At 34.5% G+C, this 19,036-nt stretch overlaps 1 protein-coding gene across 1 annotated transcript in view; it reads right to left on the bottom strand.

Annotated features, from left to right (window-relative positions):
* The window catches only part of FRY (FRY microtubule binding protein), a 147,575-nt gene that overhangs the window by 113,070 nt on the left and 15,469 nt on the right, over positions 1 to 19,036 (bottom strand). The window contains exons 2-3 of the mRNA XM_015815247.1: positions 11,437 to 11,636; positions 2,320 to 2,373 (exon numbers count right to left, since the gene is read on the bottom strand). Coding sequence (XP_015670733.1) covers positions 2,320 to 2,373; positions 11,437 to 11,636 — 254 coding nt within the window. The remainder of the gene's footprint in view (positions 1 to 2,319; positions 2,374 to 11,436; positions 11,637 to 19,036) is intronic.

The following is a 19,036-nucleotide window of genomic DNA, read 5'->3' as shown; positions in this document are numbered from 1 at the left end:
TTTTAACCAACATCTGGAATAAAAGTGTGCATCTTTATAGAGATAGAGAGAGAAAAGGAGGAAGAAACCAAAAATAAATAATAGAAGTCCATAACATTTATGAAATCAATTTTAAACTCAGCACCATTGAAAAACCTCAGTCACAGAGGCCAAATCAAAGAATAGCTCAGGTAGCTTTTTTATATACCACTTTACAATACCACTTTACAATGCCTTGGTAAGGCCACACTTGGAATACTGCATCCAGTTTTGGTCACCACAATGTAAAAAAGATGTTGAGACTCTAGAAAGAGTACAGAGAAAAGCAACAAAGATGATTAGGGGACTGGAGGCTAAAGCATATAAGGAAAGGCTGCTGGAATTGGGTATGTCTAGTTTAATGAAGAGAAGGACGAGGGGGGACATGATAGCAGTGTTCCAATATCTCAAGGGCTGCCACAAAGAAGAGGGAGTCAAGCTATTTTCCAAGGCGCCTGAAGGCAGGACAAGAAGCAATTGATGGAAACTAATCAAGGAAAGAAGCAACCTAGAACTAAGGAGAAACTTCCGGACAGAACAATTACCCAGTGGAACAACCTGCCTCCAGAAGTGGTGAATGCTCCAACACTGGAAGTTTTTAAGAAGAGACTGGACAGCCATTTGTCTGAAATGGTTCCTGCCTGAGCAGGGGGTTGGACTAGATGACCTCCAAGGTCCCTTCCAACTTTATTGTTGTTGTTGTTGTTATTATTATTATTATTATTATTATATTTCAGAAGAACTTTTATTTCATCATTTTCTTGTATTTATAAACTATGTTGTAATTTTTTCCACTGCATATAAAATCATGATAAAAACATTAAAACAAATACATTCATGAAAAAGTAAGCACACCACTTGTAAAGTTTTCCTTTCTTTTTAAATATATGTGGACATATTAGTATTTTATTTACATTCAAACAGTATATAAAATATAAAGTAATGTAATTAAACAAAACAACCTATAAACATTTATCTTTGCAGACATTTACTCAACAAAAAATTAGGAGACATGCCATTTCCTTCTGTGGAAAGAATAAGTATAAGTTACTGACTAATATCTGGTATTCCACCTTCAGTAGAAACAATCTCAAACAGGAGTGACTTATACACGTAGTCCTCAACTTACAACCACAATTGGATGAAGAAATTCATCATTAAGTGCTGCACTCATTAAGTGAGGCATAATGTGGCCTCACTTGATTTATTACCTTTGTTGCCACAGTTGCTAACCAAATCACCTTGGTCTTTAAGTGAGACATCACATGACCATGACTTGTGACCTTTCCTGACAGTGGCTTCCCCACTGACTTTGCCTGTCAGAAGCTGACTGGGAAGGTCCCACATGGAATTACATGACTGTAGGGCTGCTACAATGGTCATAATTCAGTTTTTTCAGCACCATCGTTACTTTGAATAGTCCTAAACGAATGGTCATATGTCAAGGACTACCTGTAAGTGTTTATTACTCTCTGACATCAACTTTGAAGAATTTTTTTCTCACTCCCCCATGGAGAACATTTTCAGCTATTGATGTTGAAGGAGCATTCAAGTGCATACCACACCATCTTGATGGGTTTAAATCTGAGTTTTGACTTGGCTATTCCAGAACCCTCAAGTTCATTTTTTTCAGAGATCCCTTCATAGATAAGCTGGAATGTTTAGTGTTATTGTCATGTTATAAGGTCTACTTTTGGTTGAGCTTCAATTTTCTGACAGATGGTCTCATGTTATCCTCAAGCACCTTCTGGCACAATGAATAATTCATAGTAGCTTCTATGAAAGTTAGGTGCCCAGTTCCTGATGCAGCAAAACAGCTCCAAACCACAACTTTTCCATCACCATGCTTTAGAATTGGTATCAGGTGTCAGAAAGAAATGGGTTGTATTATTAAGCAATATACAGTAAGGACATTTTGAAGTTTTTCAGAGCTGCAAAGAGATTTATATGAGTGGAAACAAAATGTTATTCAGCCTTGAGAAAGGCTTAAAGTGAATATTTAAGGTTATGTATTTTCAGCAAAAGTTGCCAATTTTTAATGTCTTGATGAATTGGCTCTGCAATTGGGGGGGGGCAGAAAGTACAATAATATATTGTAGGTTTAGTCTTGCACTGATATTTTCTACCCTACAACGAATGATAGTACAGTATATACTTTCTTAATGACAAAAACTAAAATAAATTGAAGATATCAACAGCCTCAAAGCAGTTAGGGAAGATTAATCAAGTTGTAACTCTCTGCTTTAGTCATATAGTAACTATGGAACTACAGTGTAGACAGTAAAAGGAGATATAACTTACTTGATCAAACTGTGGATCTTCTCCATGTTGCAAAGATTTGCTCAATGGTTTTTCCTATAATAAAATATATGATATATTATTTATTGTAAAATTGGGCTTCTGTTATATAGTCATTTTATGCCAGATGTTCATGAAGTCAATACAATTGAAAATGCTTATCAGGATTCTGTACACAACATCAAATATCAAAACATATAATAAATTTGCCACTAAGGTAAGATTTATAAGCTATCTCAGGACAATAGCCAGAAACCTGTATTCTTTGCTAGCATTTAGTTATTGACCAAGGTTTACAAAACTACTTTAAGTACTGCAACCCAATTTGTTACTTTATTTACACAGATAGCAAAATAGCTCACATTGGGCATATTATTAAACTAGGATTTGGATCCAGAATTATGTACAGACCTAATATTTGAGGAATTACAATTAGCAGTCCTCAACTTACAACCATTTGTTCAGTGACCGTTTGCAGCTATGGTGATGGTGAACACATGGAAATACAGTCAGTGCAGTGCACTGTGGTCACATGATCAAAATTTCCCCTGCACTTACAACCAACCGCAGGGGCACTTCACTTCGCCCCACCTGCCTATCTCGACCCATTTTGGGCCTAGCTGCCCTATGCTGTTTTCTTGCTCCTGTTGCCGATCAAGCATTCCTGGCCTGCCTTTCATGAGGCTTTCTTTCCAAGATTGTGCATGGCAGTTTCCTCTCAAGACTTCTTCTCAAGATAAGCCAGTGGGAGAAACTGAAGGCTGTTCCTTATCTTACCAAGGCTCGGAGTCTGGAGGGAGCAAGCCTAAAATGGCTTGGATTGGGATGGGTCCTCAGCTGACAACTGGTAGAATTTGGTTAACGATGGCAAGAGGGGTTGCCTGGATTGACATCACTAAGTGATGTGGCACATGACACTGCACTTTACAACTGCATCATTCAGTGATGGAAATTCCAGTCCCAATTACCATCCCTCAAAGGACTATTATAGTCATAAGCTATCGCCAGAGTAATCGAAGGGCAGGGGTGGAGAAGTCAGTGTGTTTTATCTTGCAGAAATTATGGAGGAAAGAAAGATTAATTTATACCCCATATATAATTTTTTTTTATTAGGCATATTTTACAACAAAATGAAAATCTAGGGAAGGGCGAAACTATTTATTGCTTTACATTGTTTTTCTTGATTGTTCCAATGTTGGATCTGAATGTTCATCATCCAAACTGTTGGCATCACTACAATATATATCTATAAAATCTAGAAGACATTCTAGAAGACTGTTAGACTAATTGTAATTACCCTTTTTAATATTAGTGTCCTAAGTAACAATAGTCATCCTTTGTAAGGTTATAGGAAATAACCTTGTATGCATTAGGAGATAGACAAAGGTATTTTCAATTCTTAAACCATCTTTCTCAGATTTCACCTGTTTTTCTTATCTTACACAGCCTCCTTTTTTATGTCCCAGCACTAACAAATCCCTTGTTCTTTTGGAGTTCCTGTTATCTGGGGCATGTTTCCTGTTTTACCTTTCCAAGCCTACTCCAAATATATGTTGTCTTTACTCAGTAATTTCATTCCTATCACCTTACTCTATTGTTAATTATTTAGTTCTTGTTCACACTCTAGCAGTTTTACCAGTCTGAATTTCACAGTGAAGCTGTGAAAATACACTGTGCCGAATTGTCAAATATGTGGTTAGTATGGGCTAGCAATGAGTCACCTTGAAAAGACCTACTTTTCTGTTTTGAAAATTGTGTTCCAAGCAAAGGGACTGAGAAATTAAAGGGAAACAAATTATGATTATCGCTAAGAGCACTCTGCCAGGGTGGAGAAATTGCAAACTGAGGATTATCTATAATATCCAGTCTGTATCTTAAAAACATAAGCAATGCCTTGGTGGATTGGACTCTGGCCCATCTAGTCTAGCAGGCTTTTCTTACAGTTGTCAACACATGGAGGCCCACTAGTCTCCCAGTAGATTCCTTCAGAGGCATCACATCCTATTGCTTCCACAGCATCCCTAGGGCCCTTCCAGAGCGCTTTCCTGCTATCTGTCTACCAGAATCAAAGGAAAATAAAGTTCCAGGGGTAAATGGAATGGAAGCAGACAAAAATTCTGGTCTTGTCAAAATTATATCACTGATTTCTTGTTCTGCCCCTATGCCTCTCAGCACTAGACAATAAGAAAACCTATTCAAGAAAGAGTTAATAGCCATTAGCAAATTCAGTATTAAATGTTGATAAACAAAAAGAGGGAAGAAAACACAGAACCTCAGTAGTCATCACATATTGAATTGTTCTAAAGATATTTAGCATGAATCAACTTTTGCACATTAAAGCCATTTTATGGTCTTTTGCAGGTCTCACAAAAAATTGAACCAAGCTCAGTTCTGCCTCAAGACATGGCAGATGGAAAAGTATGATTGTTCCATGCTGAGGAAATGAAGAACAAAGATTCACAGATGGAAACAGATTAAGAAGGTATAGTGTTAACTAAGAAAGGCCAAGCAGATTCACAAGTCAGCATAAAGGAATAGATGCACTCTCATAACCTAATGTCTTTTTGCACTATTTAGAACTAATCAGAACAGGCACAACTAGGAACAATTGCTCTACTGAAGCAGAACTAAAGATAGCTTCCAGGTTTTGAAGAGGCCTAAAATGCAAAACACTCGTAAATGGGGAGATTAAGAGGAGAAATCACTGTTGTCATCTCTCAACACAAAGTGCTTGTGGATTTTCTTTAAGACTTCAAACTAGAAATCAGTTCCAGAGTGGAATTGTAAAATAATGAAATGCAAATATAACATTTCTACAAATGAATTACAGGCTATGGTGCAATATATTTGTAGGGTTTTTCATCTTCCTGAAAAAAGGGAAAAAATTTAATGTGAAATCTTAAAAAAAGAAAAAAAAGAAAACAAGAAAAAAGATTCTCTTTCAAAACTTTAGGAAGAAAAAAAAAATCCAAGGCATTATCCAGCACTATTTTCTCTAAATAAACTATTACTAGCCAAGCGGCAGGTTGTTCACAAAGAATTACAAAAAGAATGTGGGTCATGACCCCAGTTACTTGAATAGGCAGTCCTGTGCCAATTAGTCATTATGGTGGAAACGGCTTCCTGGGAACATGAAAATTTCTCTCTCTGTTCCACTCAGAGAAAGGTCAGCTACAGAAGAGCAATCTGCCTGCCTGCACATGCTTTCTGGATTTATTTGATGAACGGGAAGGGAAATTATGCCGACTGCCAGGAACACAGCAGAGGTCTCACTGGGTAACAACAGAGAACTGGCTGGTTCTGTGCCAGGAAGGCTGATAGATGATCATGCTGGTTGCACAAGGACAAGAAGAGGAGATGGTAGAGAATCAAAGATGGGTTATGCAAGTAATCTGGTGTAGGCACAAAGATACCTGGCAGCAACAGTCATAAAAAGAAAACATAAAACGAAGAAAACATAAAATAAAAGTTAATTCATAGGTATATTGGGTTTAATTACTTCGGGATATAATACTTTACGGCATTTCTTTTATATGCTTTTCTCCCTAAATATAGTCATTGATTCTCTGTCTTCCCATTTTAACAAAACTAATTTTATATGAAAATTAATCTCTTCTAAGAAATTGCTGCATGGAGATTTCTCAAGTTTCTATCTGTCTATTTATTTGCAAAAAGGGAAGAACATTCTTTACTCCACCCAAATATGTCTATTGCAATTTATTCACTATCTTTCATATTGGTAGGCTAAATACAGAGCCAAAAAATACAGCCACTAAATTTAGTACAAAAGGGGTTTATTCATTTTCAATGATTCACTGTATTTTGATCTGAAGCAGCTGTTATATAAGAACCAAAGAATATCAAATAAATATATTTCTATTTTAATAAATAATGTCCCATTAAAGCCTCATGTTCATATCCTGAACTTTCCTCAGAAGAATATACAATGAATTTAAAAACAAGAGGTAATCTAGTTAATTCCCACAATATATGTAAAACAAAATAAAATTGAAAAGGCTTTAAAGGTCACAATTATTTCTCTTTATCATAAATATTTTTAAAGTCATAATAATTACAGTTTGTGAGGTAATAGAGAAGAGTCCCAAAAGATAGTGTCATGTTTCTTGAACTCAATAGTAAATTTCATATTACATTTTCATTTCATATTTCTCATATTTAGTAGCAATGTTGTAAATAATTTTGGAAAATGATTCATACTAGAATGAAAAAATTTTAAAAGTCAAATTTCCATTTCAACCTGCAATGTTTTATTGCATTTTATTAAGCCATATCTTCTCACTAAGTAAATTGAATTACTTTTGTTTACTGCTGCAAGGATATTGTGTACTTCTTATTGAAAAGGTCATCTGACTGTCTCTTTGGAAAAATGATTAACCAAATTGTGGGAGTACATTTCAATGTCTAAAATAACTCTGTACTTTACAAGTAAAACAGAAACAGAATTTTATTCCAACTTATTTGTGCCTCAACCTAGGTTTGGGTTTTCAATGTTTAGAATTCACATTTTAGTTTCAGTTTTGCCTTGGTGATTCATACTGTGTTGAGCATGGTTCTTGATAGATATCCTTGCTTAGAACTTTGATTTTTAGTTTCCTATGTATTATATTCATTTGTTCATAATTGATTAATGATAAACTGGAAAATTATAACTTCCTAGATATTTTGGATTCTTTGTTTACTTATTTATGCATTGCTTCATTTTTTTAATTGTCTTTTAAAATTGTTATTGTTTGTGTATTTTCTGTAACATGTTTAATAAAAAAATAATATAAAAGAAAGAAATACCCAAAATTTAGATGAGTATTCTAATTTGGAAATATCAGGCTAAAGCAAGATACAGCAACATTTTTGACAACAACTTTTAAATCACAGAACTCTACTAATACTAATAAAAATAAATAAATAATATATAGAAGTCACCAGACACCTTTTCCCCCTAGAAATCATAAAGGCCAGGCATTCATACGGGATCAGTCCAATGACAAAATTCTCAAAAAATTAAGAGAAACAAAAATATACTTATGCAATTCTTAACCAGTTATAACACTGCTTTCTGTATTTTCTGTATATGTAAGAAATAAATTGGGTGACAATTCATGTAAAATTCTCAACTTAATGTATAGGATGTTTTATGGATGTCAGACCTCAACTTCAATTGATATAATGAATAAAACATGAGAGGAGCTCAAAAGACCCTAACACACTGATAGACGTATTATCAATTTAACTACCACTATAATATGTTTTGAAAGTGGACTTGTTCTTAATGCAAAACTTGATTTTTTACCCTTATGGGGGAAAAACAGTGCAAGAAAGACATTCCTGAAAATATCTTAAAAACACCAAATTGGGTCTTACTTAAATTCTGGTGCATACACACAAACATATCCTCACCAGCAATTGTCAATAAAAGTATTAAAGATCTAGCTGATATGAAAGGGGAGACACAAAGCAATTATTCCTTTTCTGATATGCTTCTGGCATTTGAGACATGATTATAGAGTCTAATAATCTCCCATTTAAAGTATTACAGGGCACTGCATCCTCAAAAAATGGAAACTGCAATTAGTTGATATTAGAGTAGCAAGATTATTAAACTGGGATAGACTGTGTTTGGCTGGCTGTATCACTTTCCAACGCATTTCCAAACCCAAATCCAAATGCTGATTTTACCTCCAACCTGTTACTTACATGGGATCTAGTTATATGAAAGATTGCTTTCTTCCATTTGTACCTATTCGAAATTTTGATCTACAGACCCTAGGCATTGAGTACATAAACAGATTAACCACAAGGTAGGCAACCTTTCTGAAAGTGATATTCTGGTATGGAAAAGTTCTAACACTGAAGCTGTTTTTAGAGTCTTCTTTAGAGGTATGCAGCATTATCTGAAGCAGGAAAAGTACTGTATAGGCATGTATACTCACTGCATCTGTCAATAGACTGATAAAGAAGCTGTGTCTTTTCCTCAACTTGCATTGTAACTCTGCGGTTCCAGGAAAATATATGCTTGCGCTAAGAAGGGAGCAGTAGCTGAGCAAACTGGCTTAGGCAGCACCTAAATTGTCCCGCATCTTGGCTTAGTTTAATAAGAAAAGGTATATTCTGTGGTGAAGTTTTGGACATTCAAAACTTCACCACATTTGAACTAAGTACATATTCAAGACTGTGGTTATGATAGAGAGCCTTAAATGTAATCTGCAAACTATGCTCACTTAAATTATGGCTATTTAGGTCTTCTGAACAAATGCTAAGCCCTCTACAAGCAAATGAACAGAAATGGTGCAAAACAGAACCCTTCCTGCAAAAGAATACAACAAGAGATATGGTGGCGCAGTGGTTACAATGCAGTATTGCTGGCTAATTCTGCTCACTGCCAGGAGTTTGATCCTGACTGACTCAATGTTGACTCAGTCTTCCATCCTGCCGAGGTCGGTAAAATATTGTTGGGGGCAATGTGCTGACTCTGGAAATTGCTTAGAGAGTGCTGTAAAGCACTATAAAGTGGTATATAAAACTAAGTGTTATTATTTCAGTTTTCATCCCTGCATGCATTACTATATTTCTTTGTTGAAATAAAGTGCTCATGGAATTAACTTTCCCTTTGCAATGCTTGCAGTGATGCACCTGCAGTAGTTCATGGGACATGGCATCATGAATAAATATTTTATAAGACAATACAATTGTTATATAAAGAATCAGTCATTAAGTAGAAAATTTAGGTATTTCTGTCTCAGCTAGTCTGCTCTGACTAATCTCAAAAAGGTCAGATTGCTTAGTGATTGGAAGGATAATAGAACAGAATAACCGAATAACAGAGTTGGAAGGGTCCTTGGAGGTCTTCTAGTCCAACCCCCTGCTCAAGCAGGAAATCCTATACTATCAGGAGATCTAGCCCAACAGATCTGATTGAAAACTAAAAAAAAAACTTAAACAAAAGCAATGGAGAAAATAGTTTTGTACTGTTGCAAAGAAAACTACATGGATTTGTCAATTTGTTCATCAGGAATTGAGGTTCATTCAAGCAAGAATTTACTAATTATTGCTCTCTCACACAGACACCTTCCGCTTAATGTTATTATCAAGTACTTCTAAAGAATAATTTTTCTTTCACTCCAACCGACAACCCAAATTCCAATCTCAATATTCAATTCTCTCAAAATCAAATATTTAGTGATAACTATATTTTTTCTTTTCATTTGAAATAAATGGAAATTTAATATTTCACTGGTTTTCATTCAATGCATCTGTTAGAAAACAGTATGATTTGTAAAAGCTGAACATGCTACTCATCTTGTTCTAGTGATCTGGGACTAATTCAAATATAGAAAGGTTGAATTAAAGTGATGGACCAATTCTTGTAGATATCTACAGTATGGTTCTAAAATATTCTCCATTTTTCATTTTGACTCTAATCTCTGTGGAAAAATACAGGTTTATTAGTAGTTGAGGAGCCTTGAACTATTCCGAAAGAAATAGATTTTAAAATCTTCAGGAATGAGAAGCATTTTGCTCCCTATAGGCATGAAGTCATCAGTAAAACAGTCTCCTTTCACATAGAACAGAATAACTATATGAAAAGTGCCTAAAGGTTCACAGTCATGTTAAAGCCTGTACTATATCAGATAGGGTGCTCCCAAATTATTAGAAAATTATTCATTTCTCTCTAATAGATTAATAGATAAGGTTGATATTCTATACAGTTACTCCATACGGTCAAAGAAAGTGACAGTATGAAAAAGTTGTGTGAACTATGTCATTGGACCATGAAAACGCTGACCAAAATTCATTAATTTTTTTTCAGGAGGATGAATAAAGTATAGATTCTTCCATTATCTTTTAAGTGTTACTTTAAAAGTATCTCACAAGCACAGTCATAAGCTAGATATTCTTTGGAAAATATACTTCTGCTTTGCTACCTTATTGTCATGGAATAGGCTTGAATTAAATCTCATACCTGAACCTAGTCACTCTGACTTTTTGTTTTCTACTGGGATCACTTGATGTTATTTCACAAATTTCATTTCCTGAAGCTCCTCAGAGAATCAATAATTTCCACAGGATCAGCAGTCAGGGAAAGGTCATTCAATAACAGCAACCCTATTGAGAACCTTGGTTGTCTAACAAGGCAACTGACAGAGTTGTCCACAAGATAACTGGGTCATCTGGAAACCCTATGGACCCACTATGAGTCACTGAAATGCTACAGACATTGCTGGCTTCAGTTAGATCCATCACCATAAGAAAGTAGTCTGTCTACACAAGAGATATGTGGAAAAGTCCATAAGAACCAAGTAACATCTTATCTGCTCCAAGATAAAAGCCAGATACTGTATATAAATCAGGCCAGTGATGCCCAAGCCCATAGTTATCATGAAAGCCATAAATTCCTTTGAACGCAGAAAGAGGCGGCAAAAATTTCCAAACGTCAGTAGCCTGGGTGAATCCACATCCATTATAGTAGTGACTTCAAAAGGCTTCTACAGAAATGGAAGAATGGTAAAAGAGCAGCACTCTCTACTTTGCCCAAAAACCAACCTCATAAATATCAGTCAAATGTATGAGGCAGTGTTTCTGGTAACAACCATAGTCTTCCAATATATTTTTGCCACTTCTGTCCCCTTGCCCCAAGAGCTGACAGAGCACATGACACCTCTCCTGTTCTTACATTCAAGAGGAGACCACTTTTTACTCAGGGCTTCTTTGCCTTTCTTAGTTTTCTATTGTTTTTTCACTCATTTTACCAAAATATTTCCAGAAAGTCCAAGCTAAGCCAAATAGTTTCATTGTTTAACAATATATCAACAGAATTACATTATTACAGCAAAAATACAATTGAATAAAAGTATTTGGCTAATTATTTTTGTCAACATATTAGAATTATATTCCCCTTATCCACTGAGGTGGGCAAAGAAATACATTTCCCAAGTAGATTCCATACATATTTCTTATATTAGTGGAGTTGCTCTATTACAGGTCTTTAATCCCCCCACTGAGTAGAACAGTAATATTCCATTGGTTCAAGAGATTCTAGCAAATTGAGCTGCAAATTAGTTTTAGTTAATTCTATGCTGAAATGTTAATTTTTCTTTGACTTACCAGAGGTTCTGCCATGATGATGCGGATCTTGCGTTCAGCCAAGATGGTAAAGTTAACAAATAAACTTTTCAAGACATATTCTCCAGGCTTACTATCTGGATCAACATTGATAGGTAGCATGGTTGGAGGTCCCTTTTCCTTTTGTGTGCCAGAAACAGAAGGGACGGGTGGTTTAATGTATCCGTTACCTACTGGAGATGCTGAAAATTAGAGATGCAATATACACTTAATAAAACATAATTTAGACTGTAAAATGATTTTATTCCAATATAGACTATTTAATCTTATTAAGGATCTTACAAAGTGTAGATTATTAAGATGTTGAAAGGAGTAAAGCCTAATATTTTTTTAATATGGATATGTAAAGACATTGTAGAGTTGTTAAAATTAAATATTAGGCAATGGTATTGTCTTCTAAAATGCAGAACACAAAGTAGATATAAGCATACAGAGAACCTGAAACTGCCTTATTCAAAGTATCATAGTCAGTTTCCTTCCTGTGTGTCTGTATGTATAACCACAAGAACATAATACTCACAAATCACACAAATACACAGAAATAAGCTAATTATATTACAGGGAGAATCCCAGTCAAGGGGAGGTAGATTTCCCTGTGCAATCTTTTCTGAACAACAGTCTCTCTTTTACTGTGCTCTCCTAGTATTTCATTAAGAAATAATTATGCCATCATATAATGCTGTCACTAAGGTTATATGCAGTTGCATCTTTGGAAAAGGTTTTATAAGAAGCTTTCTTAATTAGTGGTTGTAGTGAGCTCCACATAACTCTACATAACACTGGAGGAGCTGCTTCCAAAAATGTGTAAAATTTGGCTGGAAATAATTCTAGTTACAAATGGGAAAGTAACAGTTCAGAAGGAGCGAAAAAGAAGAATAAATCATATTAACTCTATGAACCCAGAGAAATCAGGATTTTAGATGGCAAAATAAAATATTGTGCCAGACTGAATATTTGCCTAGGTGAATACTGATGGGAATATTAAATACTGATAAATAAACCAGCTACTCATATCTGAAAGTTGCATTTAATGTTAGATGATACCCACCCTCTGGGATGCAGTCCAAACAAGCAATATTTCTTTAAGCTGCTATATATTTTTCATAATAATCCCCAGAAGTGAAATATAGTTAGTACATTTAACTCTGATTTTGCACAGTAGTCAATATTAATCAGAAGCAGATAGACTTAATTCTCAATTTTTTTCTAGTTGGATTAAATGCAAGCTAATGTAAGAGGACACCATACAAATTAATTTTTTGTTTAATTTTTTGTTTACATAACAGAAAAAGTAATTTTATTCTTCCATACCAAATAATATAGCATACAATTCAAGCTTTATCATATAGATACTTTTTAACCCTGCCTATTTTTAACTAACATTATTCCAATATATATCAGTATAATAAGCTACCATTTACTGAATATAGTTCATCAATATTATTAATATTTATTTAAATGTGAAAATTTGTGGCCAGTGCAAACTATCAAAACATAGCATCTTCATTCTATATATGTGACAAGTGAGTCAGATATACAGCATTATCAATAACCATTATTCTTGAAAGTAACACAGTATCCACTGACAATGAGAGGGCAGGTTAAGATTAAATGTAAACAAAATTGAATTGGTAATTCATATTTTTAATCCTATAGTAATTACTTAAGGAATTGTTTAGCCTTGTAAATTTAAAGTCTTGCTTTAATCTTCCCATATCAAAAATCTTAAACACTACAGACAATTTCCAAAGAATCAAAACAATTAAGTTGTTGCTGAACGTTCTCTGGGAACTAATATAACATACATGATTCTGAGATTTTTAGGATCACCATTTAACTTTATTTATATTGAAGAAAATTTCTTAATCTCAACTGTTTCTCCACTCAAGGAATACCACAAATGGCAACAAGTATTAGTATACTATGTACTTAGACATTACTTTAACACAGTTACAATTTAAGAATCCATTCTAATTTTATAATTAAAATAATATTCCTTTGGTTATAAAGCAAAATCAGTAAAGAAAGAAATACCAGGTAAAAATTGAACTTCATTAAGTTTACCAAAAGCAGGCACAATTCTTGTTATTTGCCCACATTTATATCTATATATATATTTGGTTCTTAAATATAGAATACTCTAATAAATCAAATTAAAATACAAACTTATGGAAAGAGTTTTTTTCCTTTTTTTTTTTACCTACCAAGTCCTTTTATTAAGCTGATCACACTGGATCGCCGCCAGCAGGCCAGTGAAATCTCCATGAGGTTCACAATATCAAAAAATTTCCTGATCTTAAAATTTATTTGTTTCTATAGCTGAGAAAAAAATGACTTGTTTCATGTCCCTGGCTTGGTCATTTTGTTACAGAAGTTTTTATTAACTTCAGATTCAAAGCTAGGACTTTGGGGTTTTAAATGACGACAACCTGCAGCTTCCTGATCAGAACACATTTTCCATAACCAAAGAGGTAATTTTTAGCCTCAGTGTATGATGATGATCTACAACTTGCAGAGTAGCTGCCAGTCTATATTTATCCACAAGCACATACTATACTGACAGATTAGCAAAACTACTTCATGCACTCCAAGCACATGAGACGTGCTTGTATAGCCCTGCGTAAACAACTCTTGCATACCAACAACATATATTATCATACAGAAGGCAGCATTTCTTCCCTAAATGTTAGGTAACACTGAGATAACACAGAATAAATGATAAAAGCATTTGCTTTGTAACCAACGGTCCTAAATCACACACAGAAACAATATCAATTCCTTCAGACACAACACAGAGGGTGTCCTTTTAACAGTGTCAAAAGAAGTGTGAAATTGCACATCCTCAAAGAAAGTTAAAGTTTATACTGTGACTAAAATTTGCACATTTGTTGAGATAAATCATCCATGCTTATTCCTGAGTAAGTATGAACAGGATTAGATTATTAAACTAGTACGTAATATCAACACTGAATAGCATTTATATGCTACAATTCAAAGCAAATGTTGTTCTAAGATCACTTACAAAATGTTTTTTAAACCACCAAGAAACTACATAAACATTTCCAAGCATTTACCCTGAGTTAAGACTGACTAGAAAACACACACATACACAATCTAAAAAGTTAAAAACAGCAGCATAAAATGAATTCTATGAAAATTATATTAACCATAATTAAAAGAAAGTTTGTAGAATAGAATAGAATAGAGCTGGAAGGGACCTTGGAGGTCTTCTAGTCCAGCCCCCCGCTAAAGCAGGAGAACCTATACCATCTCAGTTATTCGAAACACAGAAGTTAAATTTCCAACAAATACATTCAAGTTTCAATTGACAAGCTATTATTTATAATAACAATAACAACAATAACTACACTATGTCAAAAGAAAACATTTATCTTCTCAAGGACTAATTAAAATTAAAAATGCAAGATGGTTCATCTGAGTAGCTGCCAAGAATAGTGCAAGGCTGCCTACAACCTCTCTTCAATTCATAGAATCATATCTTTATGTATCTTGCTATCTTAGGCAGATTTCACAAGGAGTTTCCCCAAACAAACTTGCTAAAACTAACATCAGCTAACTAACAGCTCACCCACCAAGATGGTGGAACCAGAAAGAGAAGAGGGGAAGACTTCAACCCACTGAATTCTGCTTCTGATGAGTTTTTAAAACATATTTCAAGAAATATACATTTCTTGTCATAAAATCAAGCATATATCCAAAGGATTTAGAGAGATCCTCTCAACTTTATTACAGAAAGGAAGTTGGAATATAAATAGATATAGATCATTCAAGTGTATAGATATCAAGAGCACAAGAGCACAATGTCTAGGAATGTAGAATATAGATAGATCAAGAATATAGATAGATATAGAACTATCTATAATTTATAGATCAATATAGGTAGATATAGATAGATATAGATTATAGAATAATATATAGCAGGGTTCTCCAACCCATGGGCCGTGGCCACTACTGGGCTGCAGAAGTCGCGGGCAAGTGAACATGCACACTCATGCTCCATTTGTGCGAGTGGTGGCACCATCCCCTCTCCCTCCTCCCCCCGCTGGTCTGTAAAGCCGAAAAGGTTGGGGAACTCTGATATAGCGAGATAGAGAGATATAGATAGATCATTCAAGAGCGCAATGACTAAGCCAAAGTATACAGGATATGAAATAAAACCAATTATTTAGCACTGTAGCTAACTTATACTCACTTTAGGAGTTTACATGGTGTGTGATAGTGCTATAAGGTAAATGTCAAAGGGAGTTTTTCTACTTGTAAAAGATGCTGAAGAATTTATTGCATAATTATAGCAGGATAAATTACTTCTATAACCTTTTGTGCAATCATTTGTGAAACAGTGCTATTCACTTTCTTCTTTTCATCCATGACTTCAGCTTTGAGCAAGAAAGGACAGAGGGCCAATACCAAGCCAACAAACTTCAAACAATCATACTAGGACTTTCACACCAGTAGTGGACTTATAGTATATCCTTTCTTACTTTCCTCAAGCAGAGGAACACATAACACGTGCTCCTCTGCAAACACTGCAGTGAAGCTTTTAAAGACTCCACACATTCAGAAGCAATTTTCTAAAAGATGGTCAGAACATGGGGTAGTGAATTAACCCTCCTCTCATGAGAACAATCCTTCTTTTCAAAAATCACTTCTGCACAATCATTAGCCTTTAAAATAACCTTCACAATAGAAGCAATTTTAAAACCTTAGGGGGAAGGAAAACTTGTTATTTCCATTCAACCTCCCCCCCCCCCCCNCCCCCCCCCCCCCCCCGTGTAGCAAACTCAGCTGCACTGGAGTGGGGTGGGGTAGTGGTGGAATAGTTTCCTTAAATTGCCTATGGACTATATGAGAAACTGGAAGAGTTGTACTGGGGAGGCCAAAGATGCCTTAGTTTACACTCTGAAATTATTTACACTGCCTTTTACTCTTATTAAATATTAATTTACAGTGGCTAAATATAATTCAAAAGTACCAAATGCAAATCTTATGAGACAGCTGGTGTGAATGGAATAATGCCAACCAATATCCGATAAGAACCTGCCTCTATTTTTAATAGATGATGCAACCATATATGCAGAAAGGTTTAACTGATAATGCAAATACATTTCATATCAAGAAGACAAAAGGCCTTAGTGAGAGAAAGACAGAGACTTTTTCAATTGTTATTGCTTTGGAAAGATAATTAAATTTAAAGGATTTTTTTATTTTCATTAACTGTATTGATTCTCATGTAGTTATTATCTTTGAGATTGGTTCCTAATTGGTTCCTCATCTAAAACTTCCAATTGGTTCATTTTGAAGACATTCCACGAGAACCAGCTCCTAATTGGAGAGTCCTTGAATCAAGCTATTGACTAGTTCTTTGTGGGGTAGACTTCTGATTTGTTTATTTTCTTGTATTCCTGCAACATGGACCATTCAGAGATCAGCTTGTCAGGTTCAAATACAACAGCCCAGCCCAATAAAGCTGCTCACTCTGGTTCTGAATTGCCAGTGAAATGTCAGGCCACCATAAAATCAGATTATGGTCATTCAGCCCAGAACCTCATTGCTACTTTATTGATACCGACCGTGAAAGCTTACACAAGTGCAGATAGATGTCACATATCAATTGTGCTATTTAGTGACTGTTCAAAGTTATGATGGCGCTGAAAAAGTAACTTTACAACCAGTCTTTACATTTATAAGCATTGCAGCATCCTATGTCACATGATCACCATTTATGCATTTCACAACCAGCTTCCAACAAGCAGAGTCAACAAAGAAATCAGAAATAATAATGCAAGTTGCGGTCACATGATGCTCACTTAATAAAGACATAAAGGAATTTATTGCCTCTCAGCTTCCCCATAGACATCCATAATCTACAGATAGTCTTCGACTTACAACCATAATAGGGACCCAAACTTTCATTGCTAAACAAGGCAGTTAAATGAGTGGTGTGGATTTTAGACCTTTTTTTGCCATGGTGGTTAAGTGAATCACATGGTTCTTAATTGAATCCAGCTTCCCCCATTGACTTTGCTTGTTGGAAACCAACTGGGAAGACAACAAATGCGGATCATGTGACCTTGGAATACTGCAACGGTTGTAAATACATGTTGGTTGTCAAGTGCCCAAAATCTGATTGTGTGACTATGCAGATGCCTCAATGGTTATAAGTATAAAGATTGGTCACAAGTCACTTATTTCATTTCCATAATAATTTCAAATGGTTGCTAAATAAATGGTTATAAATGGAGGATTACCTGTATATTTATATCAAAATCAAAAATCTATATATAAAAAATGGCTATAAGAAAAATACTAAACACTAATACTAAAACAAAATACCATACTAATGCTAAATACTAATACTAAAAATACTAAGTAATAATAATAAAATTAAATCTGTGTGCCTCCCAACTCTCAATGACTCTGCGTAGTTCATAACAATGAAATGAAGAAATTTCAGTGAAATCAATAAAAGGTATAGTTAAAAGATGACAAGTGTGATGAAGAAAAAAAATAGTGCAGTATCTCTATCGAGCTTCTTTAAAGTAATGAACAATGTATAAACTCTTGAGTTTATCTCCATATTTCTTTATCCAGACAAGACTGTATACAAGTATACTTTGCTAACAAAAATCTATATGGTCACATTTTTTGATAGACTGAAAATATTAAATTCAGTTACTATGTTTTCAGTTGCATAAAAAGTAAATACAATGCTGTTAGTCATAAAATATTTACTAAGAAATTACTTAACATCACCTTTCAAATGAGAACTTTTCTGTAAGACAGTGGGGTAAAAAATATTTCACTGTTGTTTTAGATTTCTCCGTAAATAACTACCTACAGTTATAACTGCTAGTATATAACCAGTATAAATAGAGCATCAAAATTTAACTTAGCATAAACCTATAATTTTGTCCTGTTCAATGGAAAAATACTTTCAAACATGACAATAGAATTAATCTTAGAACATGTTCTCATAAATTATCTCAAGTACTTTTGTTTAGCTGAATACTAGCATGTCCTTCCTTCTCTTCATTTCTCTTACAGTATCAGTCAAATCAGTTTAATAGTAATAAAGTTAAAATAATGGAAAAACTGCCCATAAGGGAATACATACATTCAGATGCCCATAGAAAAAGACTTACTGCATGCATATCCTGCCTTTCTTCCAGTGAACTCTAGATGGCAAGCCTATTTTTTTTTTAATTGAAACTTTTATAAAAGTTTTACAATATAATTCCCCCAAAAAAACCCACCCTTCCACTCCCCCCTCCCTCCCCCCCACTTCCCAGAGCCAATCACAGGGTTAACAATACAATAATCATACTTTATCTAACATTAATCAACTATTAAAATAACAAATCTATAACCTCCTTTAACTCTCTTTTAAACAAATATACTAGTATTAAACACAATACTTATAACATCACATTGATAATTAGAAATAAAAATAAATAAACTATTATAACATATAAACTACATTAATACTCTTAGTGGCAAGCCTATTAAAGCAGATTCCATCCAATATCATTGGCCAGTACAGCAAATACTGTACTGTTACATC

The sequence above is a fragment of the Protobothrops mucrosquamatus genome, unplaced genomic scaffold (assembly GCF_001527695.2).
Source record: "Protobothrops mucrosquamatus isolate PMUCROS unplaced genomic scaffold, P.Mucros_1.0 scaffold327, whole genome shotgun sequence".
NCBI classification, from domain to species: Eukaryota; Metazoa; Chordata; class Lepidosauria; order Squamata; family Viperidae; genus Protobothrops; species Protobothrops mucrosquamatus.
This window is presented reverse-complemented; position numbering and strand designations above follow the sequence as displayed.